Genomic DNA, 26,075 nt, shown 5'->3' on the forward strand with positions numbered 1-26,075 from the left:
TAAAGTCTGAAGGAAACATTCCATTTATTGCATAATATTGAGCTATGTACACACACATACGTACAAAATAAGCATTTGATAAAAGTTCTTTTACAGTTGCAGTAAAAAGAGGTCCGTTGGCTACCCAAACAGCCAAGTGACCCCCTTAATGCTTTTAAAGCTTTTTTCATTAGGGAAAGTGCAAAACATGGTTGAATTATAAGGTACACAAGTACTGCGGCTCCATGCCAACCAAAATTGAATTACGACTAAAGTCCACCTTGCTCGGCTGACTGAAAAATAAAACCCTCTTCATGGCTGAGCTGGATCAGGATTGCAATTAGCTTTTCCCTCCATCAGTCCCGAATGGACTAATTCCATTAGTTTCCATGGATTCAGTCATTATCAACTGGACTTGGACCAGCAATTGATAAAATTATCAGGGGGAGGGGAAGGAATATTCATTGTGACTTTTACCATAAAGTGTGCCTATGGGGGAGAGAGATTTGGGGAAGAAAGCTGGTCGTCATTTTTCTTCCATTCATCCCACCCCACTGTAATTTGGCTCTGGATCTCAGTGGGGCAGAGATCCCCCCCCCAAAAAAAGCATCATCCATTCATAAGACAGGCAGAATGGCAAAGAGACGTTCAGTAGAAGTCTGCAAGAAACACATCTGCACACTGAGATGGGAAGAAAACATGGTCTATGCCAGGGGTTGGCAACCTCGGCTCTTTTATGACTCGTGGACTTCAACTCCCAGAATTCCTGAGCCAGCATAGCTGGCTCATGAATTCTGGGAGTTGAAGTCCACGAGTCATAAAAGAGCCGAGGTTGCCGACCCCTGGTCTATGCTGTGACATTCCCATTCCTGGAGGGAAATGAAAAATACGCTGAAACACAAATTCTCCTTTGAACAATTAACACAAAGGTAAAGTAATCCAATTCTGTGGGGGTCTCTGCTGCCTGGCAGCTCTCAGAGAGGAAGTTGTGAGGTCAAACGGAGGTTGTTTTCTGCAGACTGTAGGAAATGGAGAAATTCTGTAAAGGAGAAAAACTTCTAAGCTTTTCATTTCCCGTCACTACTCTTCCAATAATCACCTTGGTGCCTTCAAAGGCATAAAGAAATTATCCCCGGAGCTGAGAAACCTGGTCTACGAGCAAAGAGGGAAGTTCAAAGCTGAAGGAGAAGGAAATGGAAAGAAATTCAGAGTTGCAGAGATGGAAAAGAAATTCACAGCAGGCAGAATCTTATTTTTGACAAAGATGGCGAGACCTCAGAGATATAAAGGTAATTCCACAGACTTCAGAGAAGCGGAGAGAGGCTGTTTTAAACCAACAAAAATCACCCAAGAAGCATAAAATAAATTTTAAGAGATAGGTCAAAAATGTGAACATTAAAACCTCAAGAAAGATTGAAAGAACTTTTTCCGGTGTCCTTTTTCTTATATACCTCCCTTCCCACCCACCCCACCCCCCGTTTTCCCGTTGGCTTCCCTAAGTAACTTGTCCCATTTCCCTACAAAAGGAAGAACAAGACAAGGTTTTTCTCTCAGTTTCAAGTGGTCTCTGTTGGGGGTGGCTTGTGCTCAGGCCAAGCTGAAGCCCTCATAGTGGTCGATGGCTTGAGTAAGTTGTGTACTCAGGGTTTCTTTACTGGTGTACTTGGGCAAGTCAAGGAGGTTGTAGCAGGTGTGGGCCACTGGCAAGTACTGCTCATCACTGGAGGTGGACTGAATGACCATGCGTAAACTGGACATGCCGTAGATGGGGATCCGGTCACTGCCCGTCAGGAACACTGGCAGAGGATATAAGAGACACCAGCAGAAAAAGCACGTCAGAAAGTCATCAGGGGCTGTTATGTAATTCTTTTTTTATTTTTGTATTGTTGTTTTTACTGTTGTTAGCCGCCCTGAGTCCTTCGGGAGATAGGGCGGCATATAAGTCCCAAAAATAAATAAATAAATAAATCAAACAACACTTGTAGGAAAGCAGCACTTGCCTCCCTTCAAAGACCGCTTCCTGTTCCTCCGGCAATGAGCTGCCCTTACTGCAATCCAGGTAGCCCTCGATCTGCACTCGTAATTGGAACCAAAATTTATGTTGTTAAGCCAGGCGGTTGTTAAATTGATTCACCTAGTTCAGGGGTAGGCAACCTTGGCTCTTTTATGACTCGTGGACTTCAACTCCCAGAATTCCTGAGCCAGCATGGCTCAGCTTGGAAACCTCTCCCTTTTCCCTCAGCATGGCTGGCTCAGGAATTCTGGGAGTTGAAGTCCACGAGTCATAAAAGAGCCAAGGTTGCCTACCCCTGACCTAGTTGTTAAGTGAATTTGGCTTCCCCTCAACAGATTGTCAGAAGGCGGCGTCGAAGGTCGCAGATGACAATCACATGACCCTGGGAAGCTGCAGCTGTTGTATATAATATGCTAGTTGCTAAATGCCCAAATTTTGATAACATGACGGTGGGAATGCTGCAAGGATTGCTTGCCACCGTGCCTTTGAACAGTCCCTAAATGAATGGTTGTAAGCTGAGAACTACTGGAAGTCCAGTTCATTTAGCAACTGTTCAAAGTTACAACGGCACTGGAAAAAGTGACTTATGGCCAATTTTCACACTTATGACTGTTGTAGCCACCCCATGGTCACATGATCACAATTCAGACAGCTGGCAACTGACTCATGTTTTATGATGGTTGCAGCGTCCCAGGGTCATGTGATCCCCTTTTGCGACCTTCTGACAAGCAAAGCCAATGGGGAAGCCAGATTCACTTAACAACCGTGTTGCTAACTTAACTGCAGTGATTCACTTAACAACAGTGGCAAGGTTGTAAAATGGGGCAAAACTCAATAAATGTCTCGCTTAGTGACATAAATTTTGGGCTCAATAAGTCAAGGACTACCTATACCTGTAATACCTGTCTGTGGAGTGCAGAAATACAAAACTGATCTTCTTGCTCTTCCTAATTAGTTTAGGCTTCCAAGCCTAAAAATTGATTCATTTATGTCACAAACTGCCCACACCCCCCCCCCGTGCCTGTTCATTATTTTTGCTTAGGGTTTTCCCATTGCCTCATTAACTCCACTCCCTATTTAAATTGAATCCACAAAGCACGACCATCCACAGTGACCTCAGCCTATGGTGTCTTGCAATCTTATCCTAAATTCCCAAAAGATATAAGACATTGACCAAAAAGAAAAAAAGATCTAGACAATCCTTTGATTTACAGTTACGAAGTTTGGACCAATTTGATCCTTCTTCCATTCCTGTTGACCCTTGTGTTCCGTAAACTGATCTTCCCAACCAACAAAATCTGTGACAAATATCTTCAAAAACCATGCCATTTCTGTCAGTCTGAGAATCTGCCCTCTTTTCACTTTCGCTTCACTTTCTCAGGGTCTTGCGGAAGAACAGGGTAGAACAACGGCTAATGACCCTCTTTTACCAGTCTACTATAGAGAGCGTCCTCTCGTATGGTATTGTGGTTTGGTATGCTGGTCTGACAGCCGCGGATAGGAAAGTATTACAGAGGGTGGTGAGTACAGCACAAGACATTGTGGGCTGTCCCCTGACACCACTGGATGACATCGCCAGGGCTGGTTGCCTTGGAAGAGTGAGGAAAATTCTCAGGGATGACTCACACCCTGGACGGTATCTCTTTACTCTCCTACCATCAGTATAGCCAGCCGCATCAACAGGCTGAAAAACAGCTTTTATCCATGGGCTGTTAGGCTTTTGAATGAGAAATAAGTTTTGTGAATTTTATGCAGAATTGACTTGGGAGGCTGGTGTGTGATGTAGTTGGTTCACATGGTGTAGTAAGATGGAGGGTTTGTTGTCACTGTGTGTTGGGGGGGAGCACAAAGGGAGGCTCAGCTAATCTCAATGTACACATAGTTGTACTTTGACAATAAAGGTTAATTTCTTATTTCTTAAAATAATCTAGTATTTTGGGGGGGGGGACTTCAAAGAAGAAGAAAACCAGCAGTCTCAAAAGTTTCTCATTGCTAGTTTTCTGCATGGAAGAGCAGGAGGTTTGTCTAATAATTTTTCTTATATTTTCTTCACAGCTAAGCTAGAAGAATTGCCCATCACATGGCTGAAATCTATCTTCTATGTTTTACTGCCAAACCTCAATGAGAACATCGCTGGTCTGAACTGAGTCTCAGCTGAAGAAAATAGTTATAGTTCTATACAAATACTTACAAAGAAATTTCTTCTTCTTTTCTAAAGGGAATTCGTGAAATGTTTCCCAGAACATTTGAACAGTAGGGTGTGTAGCTGAATAATCTCCCTTGTAACTTGCACTCTGCAAAACAGATACAAAGGGCAACATGTTGTTTAAGAACAAGAGGTTAGTTATAATAATAATTTGAAATTATAATTTGGGTGTGTTGGATAAAGTTATGCTTCTGAAAGATCAATTTTGCTCTCCTATATCCCCAATGAATTACAAAATAGTAAATGACTACATAATAATTTTAGAACTGGACTGTGACATGACGTAGAAAGCAGAATAGTAAAAAAAAAAAAATTGAACCCCAATCCTTTACAGCCCAGATGTTGGTACTCCAAAGGGTTCAATATGCTCCACGTGAACATTTATATCAAAATATAAAAAAATCCACAACATTCTGCTGTGAAAAGGGATTGCCAATGGAACGTCAAAATTAGTGTAGTGGAAACCTCATACATAATTAAAAACCTCACACCTAATTAAAAAGAAATAGTGATAAGGTATCTTAAGAGTCTCTCTGTCATTTTGTCACAATACTCATACTTAATAGCAATAGCACTGAGACTTATGGGAAGGTAGAGGCTAAAACACATGAAGAATGGTGATAGGAATTGGGTATGTCTAGTCTAGTGAAAAGAAGGACTGGGGTGACATGATAGCAGTGTTCCAATACTTGAGGGGGTGCCACAAAGAAGAGGGCATTGACCTACTTTCCAAAGCACCAGAAACAATGGTTGCAAACTAAGCAACCTAGAACAGAAGTCTTCAACCTTGGCAACTTGTAAGACTTGTGGACTTCAACTCCCAGAAATTCCTCAGCCAACTTTTTAAAGTTGCCAAGGTTGAGGACCCCTGACCTAGAACTAAGGAGAAATTTCCTGACAGTGAGAACAATTAACCAGTGGAACGGCTTGCCTTCAGAAGTTGTGGGTGCTCCATCACTGGAGGCTTTTAAAAAAAGACTGTCTGAAATGGTATAGAGTCTCCGGCTTAAACAGCGGGTTGGATTAGAAGACCTCCAAGTTCCCTTCTAACTCTATTATTTTATTCTTCTGTTATACACCACTTTATAGTGCTTTTGCCATGCTCTCTAAGTGATTTACAGAATTAGCATATTGCCCCCAACAATCTGGATCCTCATTTTACCAACCTTGAAAGGATGGAAGGCTGGGTCAGCCTTGAGCCGGTCAAACTCCTGGCAGTTGGCAGAGTTAGCCTGTAATATTGCTTTCTAACCACTGTGCCATCATGGTTCAAGTAGCATTGTTTCCTTTTTTTCATTGTTTATCCTATTGTCCCATTACCTTTACTTGTTATGTTTACATTATTTTCATTTCTACGTTCTTATTGTTGTAAGCCGACTAGAGTAGCCCCTTGGTGAGACGGGCAGCAAATAAATTTTAAAAAATAACAATCTTTTTAACAAGGTGGGTGGCACGTAAATTTAATAATAATAAAATCTGAGTGCTGTGACAAAATGAGGAATGGGGTGCTCTTCAGACGCTTTCTCACAACGATGGTCAGATTGGAATGGTACATTTTGAGAAGAGGATTTTCCTGTCCTGAGACATATATTTTTCTAGAGATCGTAGCTGCCTACCTTAATTTCTAGACAAGCCAAGACGTGGAAGTAAGTCAAATGGGTGTCCACTAACCTCTTCCAGCTCCTTCCAGTTGTATTTGCTACTTCCCACGATCATAGCCCTCAGCTCAGTAGGCTGGAAGAGTTCAAGCACCTTCCCACCACACACCTTCAAGAAGCCACTTGAGAAAGCAGTGTACCACTCATGCACGGAGGCATTGAAGACGTAATTCACGTAGGCATCCACAAATTCCTGTCTGGGGGAATTGGAAGGAACACTGTGTTTCACTATTTAAATTATATGGGTTGTCGGAGCTGCCGCAACTTATTTCTCTCTAAATAGAAACGATCCTTGGCTCCATTGGTTGAGAAAGGCATAGTTTATTAGAGATCAAATGTACTGCAGTGCTGCAAAGCCAGAACTAAGAATCGCGCACCAAAATCCCTACATTCAACTTTTCCCTCCCTTAACTGTCTCTCTTTGCTCACCCCCAGGTAACCAATCAGGTTTAGCTAAGATGTTTTCATGATGGTCTGTTATGGTAGTTTGACATGCAGCTCCCTCCTTCTTCTAGCTCAGAGGTAGGCAACCTCGGCTCTTTTATGACTCGTGGACTTCAACTCCCAAAATTCCTGAGCCAGCATAGCTGGCTTAGGAATTTTGGGAGTTTAAGTCCACGAGTCATAAAAGAGCCGAGGTTGCCTACCCCTGTTCTAGCCGGATGACCTTGAGGCAGCCTCTCATGGAGATACAGCCCTTACTTTCATTTCCCCCTTCATTCCCCCTCCCCACAATTCATAGCAGTCTGTCACAGCACAGCAGTGAAACATTTCTTCAACCTTACCGTCACCCAACACTTACCTATTATTGTTCTGGACAGGTATTTTGTCTCCATCAGGAACAAGATTTTTCTGTTCCACTACGCCATAACTTTCTTTGCATATCTGTATTTCCAATCCAAAGAAACAGTGGCAAAGCTGCTTTATACTTTTATCTCTTGAGCAACAACAACAGTATTATTATTTCCCACAAGGGACACGTTTTAAACAAAACTTTTGGCTTTCCAACATAACTAATGTTAAGATAGTCTTGGTTTATTGCAAATGACAATTTCTAATTTGACATACCAGGAATACGGAAGTGTCAACTATGCAAAAACTAAGTATACCATTCATTCCACAGAGGCATTAAAATCCCAGAATTCTCAACTATTTGTTCAATCTTGAATTTTCAGGATTGTGGTCAATCCTGAAAATTAGGAAAAGTGGGGGTACCATTTGAGGTTTGCATTCTGAGATACTTTCAGATTAATAAAGTTTCCAGGCTGCCTCTGTCTCTTTTTCTCTCTCTGTGATAATCCAGCATGAGGAAGCAGGACTTTCAAAAGAAGCATCCACAATCATGAATGAAAGAATTTCAAAGGACAAATCGACCCATGAAGTCCAACTCTCTGTGGGTGTGCCTGCCCTCTGGAATCAGCTGCCTGTGGAGCTCCGGATAGCTCCCGACCTTCGCTCTTTTCGCCGTGACCTGAAAACCTGGTTATTCGAGCTTGCCGGCCTGGACTGAGGGACTGGGGTTTTAAATTTCATAATTTAATTTATTTTGTTTGGGGCTAAATTTAATTTAATCTATTTTTAACTTTTGTATGTCATATTTTAATTGCCCTGTACGCCGCCCTGAGTCCCTCAGGAGAAGGGCAGTATATAAATCTAATAAATAAAATAAATAAATAAATAAATAAATCCAAATTAAAGTCCTAAAAAAGAAGACTGTCCAGAATCTGCTTGAAAACGTTCAGTGAGGGGATGGTTGGTCAAACATGTTCTACAGTTAAGACTTCCCCCCCCTTTCCAATCAATATTTTCCTCTTACACTCCAACATGATAAGCCAACAGATCAACTCCATATATTTTCACACTTACGGTTGAAAGGACCCCAAAATAGGGGGTTGGGAGATATGGGGCTGAGAAGAAAAACTACGCCAGCAAGAAGGATACAACTTTTCAGTAATATGTTTATCCAACATCTTTTTTCTCTATATCCCAAATGCTCAGCACATACATCCCTATTGCTCCCAAAGCTCAAGTCTTAAGAGAGGTCAGCTTCTCTTGATGTACCTCCTGGAAATGGGAGAGCAGCGTGTAGAAAAGCCCCAACAATATGGAACTAATATTGCTCTGAAGCGCCGGCAATCCTTAAGCTTTCATAAACCAAAAAAATAGGAATGAGTTGCTCTTACGGTAAAGGAGAGGCAAAATGTTTCTTCAATATCTTCCCCGGGATAATCTAAAAGCTCTTGGAGGCTCCTAAACAGAAGGATAAAAATAGCAGGAAGAAAAAGGGGAGCAATTTATTGGTAGCTTTAAACCAGGGGTGTCAAACTCAATTTCATTGAGGGCCGCATCAGCATTGCGGTTGCCCTCAAGGGGCCAGGTGGGCGTGGCCTACTGGGTGGGCGTGGCCTACTGGGTGGGCGTGGCTAGAGTGCGTATGGCCTACTGGGTGGGCGTGGCTAGTTCTACATCGTTCGCCTCAAGGGTGCCTATGGGGGCCTGGGCAGGAGTGGGACGGATCTGAGGGTCTCTGGCAGGAGGAGGGTCTCTGGGCCAGGGCCAAGGCAGTGGGGGCCGTTCCCTCACTGTTTCCAGGATGGCTTCGTGGGCCACATGAAACTACTTCACGGGCCGGATCCGGCCCCCGGGCCTTGTGTTTGACATGTCTGCTTTAAACGATGTCTCTTGCTTCATTACAGGCAGTCCTCACCTTATGACTATAAAGTAAAGGTAAAGGTTCCCCCGCACATGCGTGCTAGTTGTTTCCGACTCTAGGGGCCGGTGCTCATCTCCGTTTCAAAGCCGAAGAGCCAGCGCTTGTCCGAGGACGTCTCCGTGGTCACGTGGCCGGCATGACTAGACGCCAAAGGCGCACGGAACACTGTTACCTTCCCACCGTAGTGGTCCCTATTTTTCTACTTGCATTTTTACGTGCTTTCAAACTGCTAGGTTGGCAGAAGCTGGGATGAGTAACAGATGCTCACTCTGTTATGCAGCACTCAGGATTCGACCCGCCAAACTGCCGACCTTCTGATTGACAAGCTCAGCGTCCCAACCCACTGAGCCACCGCGTCCCTTCCTTATGACTATAACTGAGCCCAAATTTTCTGTTGCTAAGTGAGACAATTGCTAAGTGAGTTTTGCCCCGCTTTAAGACCTTTCTTGCCACATTTGTGAAGTGAATCACTGCAGTCACTAAGTTAGTAACACGGTTGTTAAGTGAATCTGGCTTGCCCATTGGCTTTGCTTGTCAGGAGGTCGCAAAAGGGGATCACATGACCCCGGGACACTGCAACCGTCACAAATATGAGTCAATTGCCAAGTGTTTGAATTTTTATCATGCGACCATGGGGATGCTGCAACGGTCCTAAGTGTGAAAATCACTTTTTCCAGTGCTGATGTAATTTTGAAGAGTCATTAAATAACCATTATAAGTTGAGGACTACCTGTCCTGGAATTATACAAGATCTGTATTATAAACAGATTGCACACATGTACAGATAGTCCTTGAATTAAAACATAATTCAGTCTGCCCGTCAAAGTCATACCTGGTGACAATCATAAAACAGGTTGGTCACATGACTAATTCAATTTTATGACCTTTTTTGCAGATCCACAACCGTTAAGCAAATGCCATGGTCATTAAGCAAACCAGTGGTTCACTATGGGCACGCTTTTTCCAAAAAACAGAAGTAAATGCCAGCTTTTGGCAAAACTGTCAGAAACGTGATCAGATGACCACGGGATGTTGCAAATGGCTGTAAATGTAGGGCGATTGCCAAGCAACCAAGTGCAATAACTTAATCATGGAGGAAGAGGGGAGCTGCCCATTTGAAACTGAGTATGTGTCTTAAGTTGTTGTTGCTGTTAGCTGCGAAGTCATGTCCGACCCATCGCGACCTTATGGACAACGTTCCTCCAGGCCTTCCTGTCCTCTACCATCGTCTGGAGTCCATTTAAGCTCACGCCTACTGCTTCAGTGACTCCATCCAACACCTCATTCTCTGTCGTCCCCTTCTTCTCTTGCCCTCAATCTTTCCCAGCCTTAGGCTCTTCTCCAGTGAGTCCTTCCTTCTCATTAGGTGGCCAAAGTATTTGAGTTTTAGCTTCAAGATCTGGCCTTCTAAAGAGCAGTCAGGGTTGATCTCCTCTAGGACTGACCGGTTTGATCGCCTTGCAGTCCAAGGGACTCGCAGGAGTCTTCTCCAACACCATAGTTCAAAATGTGTCTTAAGTACCCACCAGGTAACTCTGTCGGAACCTCAAAAGCAATTGGTCGTAAGACAAGGACCATCTATCTGTATTTCACAATCTAATATGACTTCCGGCAGTTCGGCAGTTCAAGTCTCTGACCGGCTCAAGGTTGACTCAGCCTTCCGTCCTTCCAAGGTGGGTAAAATAAGGACCCAGATTCTTGGGGGGCAACAGGCTGACTGTAAACCACTTAGGGAGGGCTGTAAAGTTGTAAAGTGCTATTGCTATTGCTATAATGTATTAAAGTACAGAAAAAGGCATGGCACAAATCAAGAGAAATCTCAAATTTCAGATGCAGTGAGACAGTGATATATGCTGCCTTTTATAGAGAAAGTCACAAGAAGCACACAAAATGCTCCCTCTTGTTTTTCCCAACAGCACTTCGTGAGATAGACTGGGCTATATGAAAGAGAGAGAGAGAGGTTGGCCCAAAATCAACCAGTGAGACAATCCATGGCAGACTAAAACCTGGGTCTCTTCACTCTTCATCCCCTATCTTTACCACTAAACCACACTGGTCGTCAAATTTCGCACAGGTGGGGCACATACGATTCATTGCTCTTTTCCAAAGAGTATAATCACCTGGTTTGCTTTGGATGTTACCTTGGGCGATGTAAGGCTGCGCCGCCAAGGAAATGTACTCAATTTCAGCCTAAAGTACACGTTTTTCAACTCTTATCCTTTTTCCTCTAAAACAATCGGGACAATTGTAATTTTATGCTGATCATGCAAAATTGGCCAGGATAACATCCCTGTGCAACATCTACCTTCCTTCCAAAGGAGATAGCTCCTTCAAGTCGTCCAGGCTGGGTTTCGCATCCAGAAGCTTCTTATATAAAGCCAGTGGAAAATGGAGGTCCACCACGGTGAAGTTGTAGATAGCCAGACCACAGACGATGCCAATTAGGTGAAACCAATTGTGCTCAACAAAACACTTTAGAAAAAAGGAAAACATTAGGAGGGAGCCTAGAATTAAAATTATAGATTTCAGGTTAAAAAGCTGCTAAATTTACTTCCAAGACCAACATTTGTTTTCTTCACTGGTGATGACCTATAAAGCCCTGAATGGCTTGGGTCCGGGATATCTGAGGGAACACCTGCTGCCAGCATCAAGTTCCCTTCGTCCAGTGCGCTCGCACAGGGAGGGTCTTCTCAGTGTGCCGGCGGTAAAAGATTGCTGGCGGATAACACCCAGGGGGAGGGCCTTCTCTGTGGGTGCGCCTGCCCTCTGGAACCAGCTGCCCGTGGAGCTGAGGACTGCCCCCGACCTCCGTTCATTCCGCCGGGACCTGAAGACCTGGCTCTTTGAGCTCTCTGGCCCAGGCTGAGAATTTTAATTTTAATTTTAATTGGGGTTTTTACTTTTTTTTTCAGGGATTGATGTAATTTTTTAAACTGTTTTTAACTTTTGTATTTCTTGTTTTAAATACCCTGTAAACCGCCCTGAGTCCTTCGGGAAAGGGCGGTATATAAATCCAATAAATAAATAAATAAATAAATAAATAAATAAATAATACTCCAGATGTACTATACTACCACACAGAATAATCTGAACCCTACAGAACTCCAAGACTAAATAAACTCTTGAGTCAATTACAGATAGCCCTCGCCTTACAACCGTAATGCAGCCTCCCCGCCACAATCTTTACGTCACTAGTTATAAATTGGGTTGTAACCAGGGCTTTTTTTCTCATAGAACACTCAGAACGTTCAGAAAAAAGCTTTTGCACAAGCTGTGTTACTCCCTCTATTGGCTTTCGAAAGCCTATTGGCTTTCGAAAGCCAATAGGAATTGCTACTGAGCACGCCAAAAGACCCGGCTGGCAAACATTGCACAGGCAAGTTGTCTGCAGCGAAGGCAAGTTGGCAGGAACTTTGCACCCTTCCCTGCTGCCCAACTACACCATCTCAACTAGGTAAGTGAGGACAAGGAGTGGGAGGTGGGTTCTGTGGAATCCATGTGTACTCCTTCCTTGTGCTCACCTGTGTCAGCCAGGTTGGTGGCCTACCTGGTGCTGGACCTGCGCCACCGTTGCCTCGCCCTGCGTGCCTATGTGGCCACCCTGCAGTGCCTGGCCTGCACCGACTCCGCCCCGCGCAGCCCCGCCATTTAAAGTGGGCCCTGCTGCTCCAACAGCACCAGCCACGCCGGCTCCGGCCCCGGGAGGCAGTCTGCCACCAACACCCCTCACGTCCGTGACCACAGCAGTGCCACCACCCCCGCCTCCTACGCCCGCCAAGATCAGAGTTCCGGCACCTTTTTTTTTTAAAAGAAAAAAACCACTAAACTGACCTGATTTTATGATCTTTTCTGCAACAGTTGTTAAGCAAACACAATGGTTGTAAAGCAGCTACCTTGGTCATGAAACTAATGTCATGACCATTAATCAAACCAATGATTTGCTATGGGACTTTTTTGCTGAAAACTGAAGGTAAATGCCGGGATTTAGCAAAAACATCCTAACATATGGTCATGTGGACTGTGGGCAAATAGCCCTAAATGGCTGACATGTGTTCTTATGACTGGGGGGGGGGAGAAGAGCTTGGCCATTGGAACATCAGAACCAACTCATAAATACCACAGGGAGGCCCATTGTTACTTGAAAGGGACGCTAAGCAAGGACTGTCTGAATCCAGAAGAATGCAGTAGTCAGACTTACAGTATCTGAGAACCAGAGTAGATTGGAGTCTGAATAGCAGGTGAACATTCCATAGATGGGATTCAAGAGCTCTTTCAGAAGCAGGAGAAAGAATTCCTTTGTGACCCCACCAGCGTCCACAGCTTCCTCACCGTCAAAGATCACCTACCAGAACATACTGAGTTGATTTCAAGAAGGGCAACTTTATTTAATTATTAAAGACAGAATACGGCCACCCACCTCGCAAACAGTTCCTTAAGGTGGTTTGCATGGGCCAAAGAGAATAACCAATTGCCATTGTCTACGGAGATTCTCAGTCATCCAGGTCATGGTTGTCCCAAAGGTGCTTTTTCAAGAGGCAACTGGACTTTGTTTTTCCGTGAAGACATTTCGCTTCTCACCCAAGATGATTCTTCAGTTCTGAACTGATGAAGCTTCTTGGATGAGAAGGAAAAACAAAGGAAGTCCAGTTGCCTTTTCAAAAAGCACCCTTGGGACAATGGATTCACTGAAAAAAACGGGGTGCCAAGCCACGGCAGGGGATCTCACCTCTCTGAGAAAGTCATCGCATTTTATTTTATTTTTTTAAATTGAATGCTATCTCTCAAGCAGAGTTACCCTTCATAGCGTTCTTCATTCCATGTAGAGACAATTATTTTGTATTGAAGGAGTCCATCATGTGGAATTTCACCAGTAATCAGAAATAAAACATACTGAAGCAGCCCAGAGGCGAATTGGATGCTGCTGTGAGGATTAGATCACATTGATAGGAGCTTACCTTCAAAGGCTTTTTCAAGTCAACATCCGAATGGATGCTCAGTTCCCTCAAAGCATCGCCAACCAAGTTGCTCCTGCGAACGTGAAGGACCAGGAATGGGTTTCGGGCCAGAAGGGGTTCCAGGGTGAGAAACATAAAGACATTCTGTAGATTTGCTCCACTAATGGCCACCTAAAAACATTTGAGAAATGGATTTCAAGGGATAGTTCCCCAACAATTCCCCACCTCTTGTTCCACTGACATCCAAGGAGAAGAGCTATGTTTCTTTAAGTAGAAAGAAGTTGCTAGCCGGGTGGTGCAGTGGTTAGAATGCAGTATGACAGGCTAACTTTGTCCACTGCCAGCAGTTCGATCCTGACTGGCTCAAGGTTGATTCAGCCTTCCATCCTTCCGAAGTCGGTAAAATGAAGGCACAGATTGTTGAGGAGAATATGCTGACTCTGTAAACCATTCAGAGAGTGCTGTAAAGCTCTAGGACAGGGGTCTTCAAACTTGGCCCTTTTATGACTTGTGGACTTCAAATTCCCTGGCTGAGGAATTCTGGAAGTTGAAGTCCCAAGTCATAAAAGGGCCAGGTTTTAAGACCCCTGCTCTAGGAAGTAGTATATAAATGTACGTGCTCTTGCTCTTGCTAAACCATTATAATGAGGCAATCTCAAAAGCTGAGGATATTATTGGGTTTGGATATATCCTGGGGTTTAAATATTAATCTTCTAAGATAGGAAGCAGTTGCTTAGACTCCCAACTTTGGCAACATCCAGTTGGGTGGACTTCTCAACTGTTAAGCATGCTGGTTGTGAAGTTCTGGTGCCCATTCCACCCATTTGGCAGCTGCCAAGACTGGAAATACTGCCCACGGATAGAAAGGAATACAACCTCAATACTGAATTCCTCCATTCTTTTCAGAGCTAAACAACGGGCAGAATTACATTATGTGCAAGAGAGCAAAACGTGTTCTAACCATCAACACTTTGAGCTGTCATTATTATTCTTACCCTAACCCTAACCCAAACCCCCAAGATGTTAATATGCAAATAGGGAGAAAGAAGGGAAAAGGAATATTTCTCTATCTTTAGAAATATTCTATTCATGGTTATGGGATCCTTTCATGTTAGATGTCCAACAAGCAAAAACCTATAAAATACATTCAATAAGGATAAGAAAGGATTGCTCTCAAATCAAATCCAGCCTTCTTGAATGTACAGCAACACACTGTGTGAATGTTGAAAGACACAGAGCCCGGCCCATTTGCTGGTATACTGGCAAACAACAAAGCCAAGAAAGTGGTTTCATTCTGGCAGTCTAAAGTTTGATGTAGACGTGGGAGGAGGAGGAGGAGGTGGAGGAGGAGGAAGAGGAGGAGACTTTTCTATGGAAATCTCCAGTCGGGGGGGGGGGGGGACACACTGTGTTGACCTAAAAAACCTAACACACCTGTTTCCTAGGATGGGAGACCACCAGAAGCTAAATAGGTTTGTAGGCTACAATAACAAATGGGAAAAAAACAAGGTACTGGGATGCCTCTTCTATATTGTTGCCACAAAAATCTACATGTCCATGAAGTTATTAAGAGACGCTCAACTTTAAGGAACTGAGATTACTAGCCTTTAAGACATCTTGTAAAAAAAAACTAGTTAACTTGTCCTTTTGACTAGGTTCTCTCCAAATAACCTCATCAGTGCCATACAGGTTAGCAGGGAAGATACCATGACCATAATTTTCTTTTTCCGAGCAGTCTTTTCTTTGGAGGAAAATAAGGTAGCTTATTCTTTGCACTAGCACCATCTCCTGGGAAATGCAAACAGTAACTCAGGAATGAATTCCTATCCAGCAAAAGGCAGAATTCAGCTGTGGATACTGCAAAATTATTGTTCTGCCTTCCAGGATCACTTCTGGCACCACAGTATTTTATACATACAGTGTATAAAGTGAAATCATTTCCAAAAAAGGACGGCATAAGATTCCACACTGCCTCCTGGCTGTTTGTTAGAAATGGAGGCACACATGGTTAAAGAACAGAGCGTCCCGTTGTTTTACATTTTCTAAATGTTTAAAGAAAATAAAAGAAGACACAACCAGGTTTTAGCAAGTACACATTGTCTTAAAAGACAGCCTTACGGTATTAACAGATTAAGAGAGAGCAAAGTTACAACAGCACTAAAAAAAAAAGGGACACGAGCAATTTTCACACCTGTGCTGCAATGCACCAACATGGTCAAAATCTGTGAACTTGACAATCGGCATGTATTCATGAGAGTTGCACTTTCTCAGCAGGCTTCCCAAAAGCAAAGTTAATGGGGAAAGCTAGATTCACTTAACAGCCATGTAATTCACTTAACAAGAGATTTCCTTAACAACTGGCAAAAACAGTCGAAAAAATGAGATGCAACTCCCTTAAGACCTACTTTGCTTACCAATGGAAATTTTGGGATCAGTTATTGTCATAGGCCAGGGGTAGGCAACCTTGGCTCTTTTATAACTCGTGGACTTCAACTCCCAGAATTCCTGGGCCAGCTTCTATTTGGCCTAAGATACTGCAGTCCAGGAAATAGTGGAAATAGTGAGTGTGTTGTTGTTGCTGTTAGCTGCAAAGTCGTGTCCGACCCATCACGACCCCATGGACAACGTTCCTCCAGGCCTTCCTGTCCTCTACCATCTTCTGGAGTCCATTTTATTTTTATTTTTATTTTAATCCCATTTATATCCCGCCCTTCTCCGAAGACCCAGGGCAGCTTACAATCTAAGCACAAATCAAATGTGCTTAGCAATAGCCTTCATTCTATGTATATGCCTGCTTATTAGGGCTTTTGCCCCCCCCCCAAGCGGCATTATTACAAAGTCAGCTTAATTGCCCCCAACAATCTGGGTCCTCATTTTACCTACCTCGGAAGGATGGAAGGCTGAGTCAACCTTGAGCCTGGTGGGATGCGAACCTGCACTAATTGCAGGCAGCTGATGTTACTTAAGGAGGCATTAGCCCACTGCTCCACCAAGGCTCTTGTTTAAGCTCACGCCTACTGCTTCAGTGACTCCATCCAGCCACCTCATTCTCTGATAGTGAGTGTAGCCACACACAAAAATTGATTTCATTTAATTTATGTGTATTATAATTATTATAATTTGTCGCACAGCTAGATGTTCAAACTGGATTTGGCATTTTTGTCCACCTATCAACACCTTCCCAAGGACTTGGGATAGGCAGATATGGATCTTTGATGGTGTTAAGGGTATCAGCACAGGATGTAAGCTGTTCTGAGTAAAGTTGCCCTTTGTAATTGACCAACAGTGATTTTGTCAATGACAAAGGCGGTGCTATATTTTCATAATTTTCCCTGTCACACTAAAAAACACAAAACTTTGGGAGTCACCTCCAAGATAGGAAGGTCTATAGGTGACTCAGATTGTGCACAACTGATGTAAATGAAGATCCATCTAGTTTAGCCTGGATTGAATGAAGAAACTAATTATTTCCAGCCGATTGCCCCCAAATACATTCGTGATGTTGGTTAAGGCTCATGCAGGTTGCCAGTCATCCCGTCTGGAGGAGCAAATGTTTCCCAAAGGAAAAGATAGGCAGACTGAAAGAAGGCAGCATACCTGCATCTGCAGTTTAGCATCTGTCTGCAACATCTTTGTCTTGGCTTGTGCATCAAAGATAAAAGGATAAGAGCAGAGAGTCACAGAATCCTGAAAAGAAGGAACAGTTCAATTCAATGGTGGCAGGTTCAGATTCCAGTGAGAACAGCTATGGCAAGCGGAACTGGAATATTTACCTGCACGATAGATGGTCTTTCTTTCTGTGCAAGGGAAAAGGGAGAGAAGAAAAAGAAATATAAGCAGCATGAGCTTCCAACAAGTGCATCATCAATTAACTTTCTATTCTACTCTTCCTCTAAAGCAGGGATCTTCAAACTTGGCCCTTTTATGACTTGTGGACTTCAACTCCCAGAATTCTTCAGCCAGCATGCCTAGCTGAGGAATTTTGGGAGTTGAAGTCCACAAGTCATAAAAGGGCCAAGTTTGAAGATCCTTGCTCTAAAGAATGGATACATATATGTATCAATGGGATACATACATTCTTCCTCTTAGACCAACTCTGTGGGGTTGGTCAGGCTGAAGTCCACAAAATTGTGGACTTCAACTCCCAGAATTCCCCAGCCAGCATGGCTGGATGGAGAATTCTAGGAGTTGAAGTCTATAGGTTTTAAAGTTGCAAAGTTGGACACCCTGGTTTAAATATTCTACTCTTTCAAAGGAATAGGTTTTTAAAAAATGCCAGTACCCTACATCTCCTTTAGGAGACTGGAGACTAAAGCATATAAAGAACAGTTGCTGGAATTGGGTATGTCTAGTTTAATGAAAAGAACAATTAGGGGTGACACGATAGCAGTGTTCCAATATTTGAGGAACTACCACAAAAAAGAGGGGGTCAACCTATTCTCCAAAGCATCTGAAGGCAGGACAAAAAGCAACGGGTATAAACTAACCAAGGAAAGAAGCAACCTAGAACTAAGGAGAAATTTCCTGACAATGGGAACAATTAATCAATAGAAAGACTTGCCTTCAGAAGATGTGGGTGCTTCATCACTGGAGGTTTTTAAGAAGAGATTGGACAACCATTTTTCTGAAATAGTATAGGGTTTCCTGCCTGAGCAGGGGGTTGGACTAGAAGACCTCCAAGGTCCCTTCCAACTCTGTTATTCTGTTCTATTCCTTTAATTTATTAATTACTGTTTTGCCTCTTCGATCTATTGCACATTCTCCTTAACTACTTGACGTAGTCTAGGTAGTCAAATCTTGGAAACAAAATGATAGGTAAACAAGTAACTTGCATAAAAACTTTTCAGAATTCCCAGTTGGGAAGTATTTAATTTTGATTCAGGGTCCACAGAACATTCTAATTTAACTAGTTCCTGGAGCATTATTTAGCCTGGCAATTAAACGAAACATCTTACCACTTCTGCTTGATGTAAAAACCACATTAGGTAGTCTTCTTGAATATCTATCAGATTAGAAATCTCTGGGATATAAAATTTGTCATATTCTATGTGGTTAGCTTTCTGATTTACCTGATACAGAAAAAACAAATACATCAGAATAACGCAATAAACAACTTCTTCATAGAATCGTTACAAATCCCCAAAAGAAGGCTAGCTGAAAGGAAGGAAGACTCTGCCAGATTTGGTTTCCCATTTAGCATCCTCTACAGGGTGGTGTCAAATCAAGCGTGCCTGATTTTACAACCTTTTCCCCACACAGTTATTACCGGTAAGCGAATTATTGCAGTCCTTAAGTGAACTAGATAGTCGTTAAACAAATCCAGCTTTTCCCATTGACTTTGCTTGCTGGAAGCCGGCCAGGAATGGTGCAAATGGTAATCACAGGACATCAGGATACCAAATCATAAAAACATGACAGTTGCCAAGCATCCTGATTTCGATCATGTGACCATGAGGATGCTGCCATTGTTGTAAAGTCAAGGGTCTTCAAACTTGGCCCTTTTATGACTTGTGGACTTCAACTCCATGAATTCCTCAGCCAGTGTGCCTGGCTGAGGAATTCTGGGGGTTGAAGTCCACAAGTCATAAAAGGGCCAAGTTTGAAGACTCCCGTTGTAAGTGGTCATAAGTTACTTTTTTCACTTAACTTTGGATCGTGGCTAAACAAATGGTCGTAAATGGAGGACTGTCTACAGCTGGCATATCAATTTGCACAATATTTTTTCAAAGTCAACACAAAAATGCATTCCTGTTTTGAACAATTTTTCTGTTAACTGCACATAATTTTTCCTAATAAAATAGAGTATTTATTCATTATAAATATTTTTTTCCTTTTTTTGCCAAAGTATCTTGCACAATTTGTAAATGTATAAACACTGACATTCCTTCTTTCATTTCTCAAATAGGTTCAGGCAAAGTTGGTACATAATGACAGCAATCAAAACGCCACTAAGAGTCCTAAAATCAATTTGCAGACAGATTATTCTAAAGAAAATCTATCCATGTATTGGTTGAGAGTTAAACTGATTTGATTGCACTTAATCAACCAACCAACCAATCAATTTTTCACTCAGTTTAATTTAAAGGTAGTATTTACTTATAATGGAACTAAAAAGCTGTAGACAATAAAATTATGGCAATACTATCCACCACAAATCTTATGCCCTTTGGCAAACACAAGCTATTGCACCATATATGTAGATGAATATTAATCTAGAGAGTCAAATATGCAAAGTCTTCACATTTATACCCTGTATTACATATTTTGCAAATATGGAAAACCATACAATTCAGGACTTAAGGTATTCTATATACACAATGCAAATGTGCAATGTGCACATTTGGTGGGAAAACAACCAGGGGCATCACCATGATTGAAGAGCAATGTATAGACTCAGAGAATTATTTTCTTACTTTATGTAATTTCTCCAGAAGTTTTAATGCAGCTGTGATGTAACTGCTATACAAGACCGGGATTTGCAGTGTTTTTTTTCCATTCAAGAGATAAACCACAGCATCTTTATAGACATCCACTAGCCTCAAGAAATACTCTGGACATACCTGAGACCACCAGTTTTCTAAATAAGATTACATAAAGCAAAATGGGTTATTGATTTCAGTATTATAATAATGGAAATTGAATGGAAAAACCAACATGATGGCTGCTGTCCTCATTTTTTATCTGCAGGTTCTATGAAAGTGTTTCACAGCCTTGACAACTTCATGTGTGGATTTCAGCTCCCAGGATTCTGGGAGTTAGTTGGCTGGGGAATTCTGGGAATTGAAGTCCATATATCTTCAAACTGCCAGGGTTGAGACACACTGGTCTAGGATCTCAAGTACCTTCAATGTAATCAGAGATGTACTTTTGGGAAAAATCAAAAATATTAGATGTAACTCAATCTTAGAGAAGCGAATCCTCCTGAATCAAATGGATTTAATTGCTACATGAACCAAAGACTTTGCTCTTAAATCGTAATTCTTTCCATAAGTTTTAACATTACCATGTTGTTGAAATGCCTGTACTCCATATTGGTATATGGAGTCCTAAAATGGATCACAAAAATCCAAGAAGAAAAAATGGACTGCAAATTGGATTAGCGATTCCTCTGGCACTAAGGAATATTCTGTCAAGTGCCAGGGAAACCAAGAGATCCAGGTAGTTCAAACATGTATAAATATTTATTGTAAGCTTAAGCTCTCTACAAGATTCTGACCATGGGAAATTAGCGGGTGTTAAGAATAAAACGGAATTCAAGCTGAGATGGGCACGAAGGGACTTGTGACTGATGACGTGTTTGATTCCTTCCTCAGGTTCAGCCTGGTCATATCCTACATATTAATATCTAAAAACAGTCCTACATCACTGAAAAGCATCCTTCGCCCAGGTATTAATCAGGCAACAGCAACGCACCGTGTTGCAAAGGGGAGGTTAAAATTTCTTAAAAGGGACAGTGAAATTTGGCATTATTTCCTTCACTATTTTGGAAAACATTCATTTGGTGCCTCCTGTTTAGCTTCCTGATTCAACTTTCAACAAACAAACTCCTCTTTTATTTTTGCATTATGAAACAAAGATGAGGGAATGGGTAATTTGGAAGAGATCCAAAGGATGCTGGATGAGACTATTTGCCTGCATTATTATTGTGAGGTTAAAGCATCAGTTAAGGTTCTCAACGATAATAAAAATGCAAGGAAATGGAGCAATTTGGAAGTGCCATCTAAAAAGCAACTTATAGATGAAGAAAATGAGTCCTGTGAATTGTCCACCACTGGATCTCTCATTTCATCTCATCTACTTATTTCTGACCTCTTAAAACAGTCCTTTTTGTCCCCCGTCCCCGCCCCGGGAAAGATGTGTTGGTTACTCCACATGCAAGTAACTTTGAGGTGATGGTCAGGATGGGTGAAATGGAAGGTGATGTCATAAAAGCACCACTGACAATGTCCACAACCAAGAAAGGCCACAATATTACCACGTGGTTTCTACGTGGTCCTCTCCCCAAGAAAGTGCTGTAGACGTTACATACAACCTAGCTCTCACTCTCAACTCAAGTGAATCAAGGAATTTAAGAGAACACTTAACTGCCCTGCAGAATAAGTGGCAGTATTTCCTGGCATTTTCACAAAGTTGATATAAAACATCTTTGTGATTTATTTTGTCCCCAAATCAGTGTGAGACAGTCCCCCTCCCAGAAAAAGAGGTGTACATCTTCTACCTAAAACTTTACTGGGGTTCTTCTCCAGGCGCAGTATGGCCGTTGCCAAAGGAAGCGTTAATGTTACATAATATTTTGAGTCTTGAAAGAGAGGGAATTCTGGAAGAATCAGATAGATTCTCATGGCTTCAACATCTGGTGGGGAGCTAGGCAGCTGGGGGATCAAAAAGCTTTCAAAGCTCTTCAAGATCTGGAAAAAAGAAGAAAGAAAATTAGGCCTGGATTATAGCTCTTACTACTAGCTCTTCTATCATGCTTGTAGTTTCTAGGACTTAATACAGCTTAATTCAGGTAGCAGGAATTCCACCCAGGAAACTGAAACAGGTAAGTGATTTACTTGGTCCTTTGAATACTATGAAGAAATGAGACATCTCAGTTGTTCTACAATCCTATCCATAAAGAGGGAGGTTCTGCCCCTTTTAATCACCAAAGAGAAACTTTGGCACAAAACGATAACCACATTCAGTTGAAGTCAATTTTAACACTTTGCACAACGAGACAGTATAAAAGTCACAATGATTTGGAGCACAGTAGCTTTGGATGCTTATATACAGTAAGTCTACTTGGTCCCAGCATATCTTCCCCATACTGTAAACGCAGGGAAGCTAGGAGTAGGGCTATGGTGCATGCTGCTTCTGCTGGCAGGATGGTGTCAACAAGGTAATGAACGAGCTGTGACACAATCCACACAACTACTTTACCCACTGGAATTACATTGATAGCACCAAATTAAAAAAAAAAAGACTAAGAAGCTGCATGACGTGGGACTTTTACAAAACGGTTTGGTAAAACGAAATATTTTCTGCAGGGAAAAATCAGAGAAAGAAAGACGAAGGTTTTTTTTCCTCAGTAAGTCATTGCTACAGTTTTGGCAAGTGAGGGAATTTATGTGCATATATGCACACATGCACACTCTCTTTCCAATGACTACATCTCCGTAGTCATGACTAGACGCCAAAGGCGCACGGAACGCTGTTACCTTCCCACCGTAGTGGTCCCTATTTTTCTACTTGCATTTTTACATGCTTTAAAACTGCTAGGTTGGCAGAAGCTGGGACGAGTAACAGGCGCTCACTCTGCTACGCGGCACTCGGGATTCGACCCGCCAAACTGCCGACCTTCTGATCGACAAGCTCAGCGTCCTAACCCACTGAGTCACCGCGTCCCTTCAAATTATAAGAATAGGGTTAGGTTATGTATAAGGTAAAGGAGATGGCCTTGACAGAGATATGTAGGGAAGTACCTTTAAGCAACAAAGACTGAAGCATTTTTAAAGTCCAAAACAGTCATATAACATTCAGAAGTCTCTTGGGCAAACACCTGTCTAATTCACTGAACTATAAGGAGGTACAATACAATCAGAATTGCGAGATTCTGTTATTATAGCCAATCTTTATAAAAGTTTTAGCCTTCTTGTGAAATTTATTTCCTGGTCTGATTTACCTAGCGGAGATGACATGCATCCCACTTATAAAAAGAATTGGAGCTTATGTTATAATGGTGATGTAACAGTTAATCAGCGGAACGACTTGCCTCCAGATGTTGTGGCTGCTCCAACACTGGAGCCTTTTAAGAAGAGATTGAACAGGGGGTTGGACTAGATGACCTCCAAGGTCCCTTCCAACCATGTTATCCTGTTATTTTTGGTGCATCACTGCTTTCATTATATTGATAAAATGATTCTGTAGGTATCCGTGTGGCAAGCCCTCAAAAGCTCAAGTCTGGATTTGCTTCATGGATGGATGGATACTAATTTAGACTTGTTTTTCTAAACTCTTTTTTTTCCCAAATTTCAATACAGTCAGGAAAAAAACCAATGGGATGAGTATCCAGACATGTGTTAGAGGTAAAATGCATTATTCTGTTTTCACTTATCAAGGGGAAACAATTGATATGATTGTGACAGAATTAATCCTAACAGTTTAATTTGCACTAATGCAAACTGAAGTTTCTGTTCAAGCTTTCTCAACCTAATGTCCCCTAGACATTCTCACAATCTACCAGGAAGTAAGTTGAGGAAAATAGTTTAAACTTGAGTTTTCTTCTTATAAAAACTCTCAGAAGGAAGCAAACATTTGGCTTAACACTTCTACAGGAAGTTTCAATACCTGGTCACGCAGCGTAGAATGCTGAGATGTCATTAGCTTATTAAACATCACTCTGGTGCAATTCAAGTCAATCCCTGGAGTTTTGGGACTCGTTTTAAAATGTTCATCTATTCTAGAAAAGAATTTAAGCAAATTTATATCACGTTTTCTTTAAAGCGGAGATTTTAGGCATGCAATGTACTGAACGTAAAAGCAGCAAGCCAGTATTTTAGCTTACAACCTATAAATATGTCTGACCAAAAGTTTTCATACAGATATCATTTACAGGAGTGGAATCCTATCCAAAGTAGCAAAAAAGTCTCTGATCAGGAACCAAAGATCAAGGAATTTTTATTTTTTTTAGGATTATTCTATTTTCCTAAATTCCAGTAAGAATCCAGTCAACTACAAGGGCTTTCAAATGTATAAAGTTCAACTCAAAAGGTTTTGAATTCAGAGCATATTTTCCATATATGGAACAATCAATGGATTCAAAGTAGCTTGAATTTAAAGTAGTTTACCCTTCCTTAATAAGGAGATATAACTTTGTATTTTCTCAAATTTAGGTGGTTTCCCCCCCACACTTTAGATTTGCTCACTTTTGAAGGCAGAAAGACTATCATACCAACAAAAAGCAAAATGTAGTTTTTAGCCTAGAGCAAAGTGTGCCCACAAGTGGAATAAATGGATCAACAAATGGATCCACTAAAGCAATTCTGATAGATCTCTTTATGACAGAATGGAACAAATCTTAATACCACATGACACTTTTCTTATTATATATGAGGCCAGCAAAAGAATCTGCAACATTACAAATAATATACCTGAATAGTATATACAGTATGTGATGGATTGAATTAGATGTCTCCACAACTTAGTGTCTACAACAGGGGTGTCAAACTTGCAACGTCATGTAACATGTCGCGTCGTATCCGGAGCTGGGTTGGCCGCGGTTTCGGCCTGGACTGAGGGGTTTTAATGATTTTGAATTGGGATTTTAATTCTTGGGGCCATATTTAATTTAATTTTATTTTAACTTAATTTTATACTGTATTGTTTTTAAATTTTGCCCTGTAAACCGCCCTGAGTCCTTCGAGAATAGGGCGGTATAATAAATAAATAAATATATAAATATATAAATATAAATAAATAAATAAATAAATAAATAAATAAATAAATAAATAAATAAATAACACATCCGGCCCACGGACCGGCAGTTTGACACCCCTGGTCTACAATATTTTGCAATGAAAGAGAACTCTCATGAGTTTTAGTACCAAATACCAACCTCATGCTTCTTATTGGTGAGCTTGCAAGTAAGCTACTGAGTCAGTTATTAGCAGTTGCAACTACAGCCGATGTTCTTTTGACAGGCTCCACTTAAATCACATATTTTTACCAATTCCCTGCTAAAGCATACAGATACAGAGAGCTAAACATAGCTTCTGAAACCATAAGTACTATTGCCATAACAACACAGACAATAGAGATAAGCAGTCCCTGGAAGTCCATGTCAACCAGTCTGGACACAGAAACGTCTGGCAACATGGCAGTTCAGCCCAAATCTTACTGCTCCATCTCCATGAGACCCAGTTGCTTCCCCTCCCCCATCCTTTTTTAAAAAAAAAATCCTTCCTCCTCCTTGTATAAGAAAGCCATGGAACCAGAACAGTCTAACACTGAATATAATGAGGAATATTTTTGAACAATGGGCTCAGAGGTTATTTTTAAACACTGTCAACAGAGACATCTGCCCTCTATGGAAACGACTGTGTCTAAAATATATTATGACAGAGGATCACATTCTACCCAATTAAGATTGTGTTGAAAATGGATTTACAAATGACAGACTACAAGGATGGCATGGGAAAAGATGTTATATTAGATGTAAACAGGAAACTGGCTGATGGCTTAATAATTAAAGAGGGCAATGAAACAATAAACAACTTCAGCAGATTCACTTAATAACTGTAGCAAGAATGGGGCAAAGTTCACTTAACAATTGTCTCACTTCGCAACAGAAATGTCACTTAACATTTCAAAAACTAAACTGGAAAGTTAGCCAAATATTTCTTTATTCCATTTTAAGCTACTTACTTCTTTTCAAGGAAGCTTCCGTTCCAGCAAGCTGCTGAAGATAAGATCTGCACCATCTCGCTGCTTCGCACGGGCAAAATGCAAGTAAGTAAGAGACAAGGAAACTGGTTAAAGCTTATATTGTTTAGGAATCACATATAATTTTTCA

At 41.6% G+C, this 26,075-nt stretch overlaps 1 protein-coding gene across 3 annotated transcripts in view; it reads right to left on the bottom strand.

The window, feature by feature from the left end:
• The window catches only part of LOC310642997 (putative E3 ubiquitin-protein ligase HERC3), a 63,209-nt gene continuing 37,134 nt past the window's right edge, over positions 1-26,075 (bottom strand). For 2 of the 3 annotated variants that reach the window (XM_083367011.1, XM_083367012.1), the window contains exons 11-25: positions 25,928-25,990; positions 23,852-23,963; positions 21,744-21,933; positions 19,939-20,102; positions 18,481-18,594; positions 17,299-17,322; positions 17,123-17,212; positions 13,526-13,696; positions 12,769-12,912; positions 10,876-11,042; positions 8,041-8,107; positions 6,660-6,742; positions 5,871-6,054; positions 4,185-4,287; positions 1-1,775 (exon numbers count right to left, since the gene is read on the bottom strand). In XM_083367011.1, coding sequence (XP_083223137.1) covers positions 1,567-1,775; positions 4,185-4,287; positions 5,871-6,054; positions 6,660-6,742; positions 8,041-8,107; positions 10,876-11,042; positions 12,769-12,912; positions 13,526-13,696; positions 17,123-17,212; positions 17,299-17,322; positions 18,481-18,594; positions 19,939-20,102; positions 21,744-21,933; positions 23,852-23,963; positions 25,928-25,990 — 1,885 coding nt within the window. In that variant the 3' untranslated portion in view covers positions 1-1,566. The remainder of the gene's footprint in view (positions 1,776-4,184; positions 4,288-5,870; positions 6,055-6,659; positions 6,743-8,040; positions 8,108-10,875; positions 11,043-12,768; positions 12,913-13,525; positions 13,697-17,122; positions 17,213-17,298; positions 17,323-18,480; positions 18,595-19,938; positions 20,103-21,743; positions 21,934-23,851; positions 23,964-25,927; positions 25,991-26,075) is intronic. The other variant, XM_083367013.1, reaches the window with a different exon arrangement.

This window comes from Vipera ursinii (genome assembly GCF_947247035.1).
Source record: "Vipera ursinii genome assembly, chromosome: 7".
In the NCBI taxonomy this organism is placed as follows: domain Eukaryota; kingdom Metazoa; phylum Chordata; class Lepidosauria; order Squamata; family Viperidae; genus Vipera; species Vipera ursinii.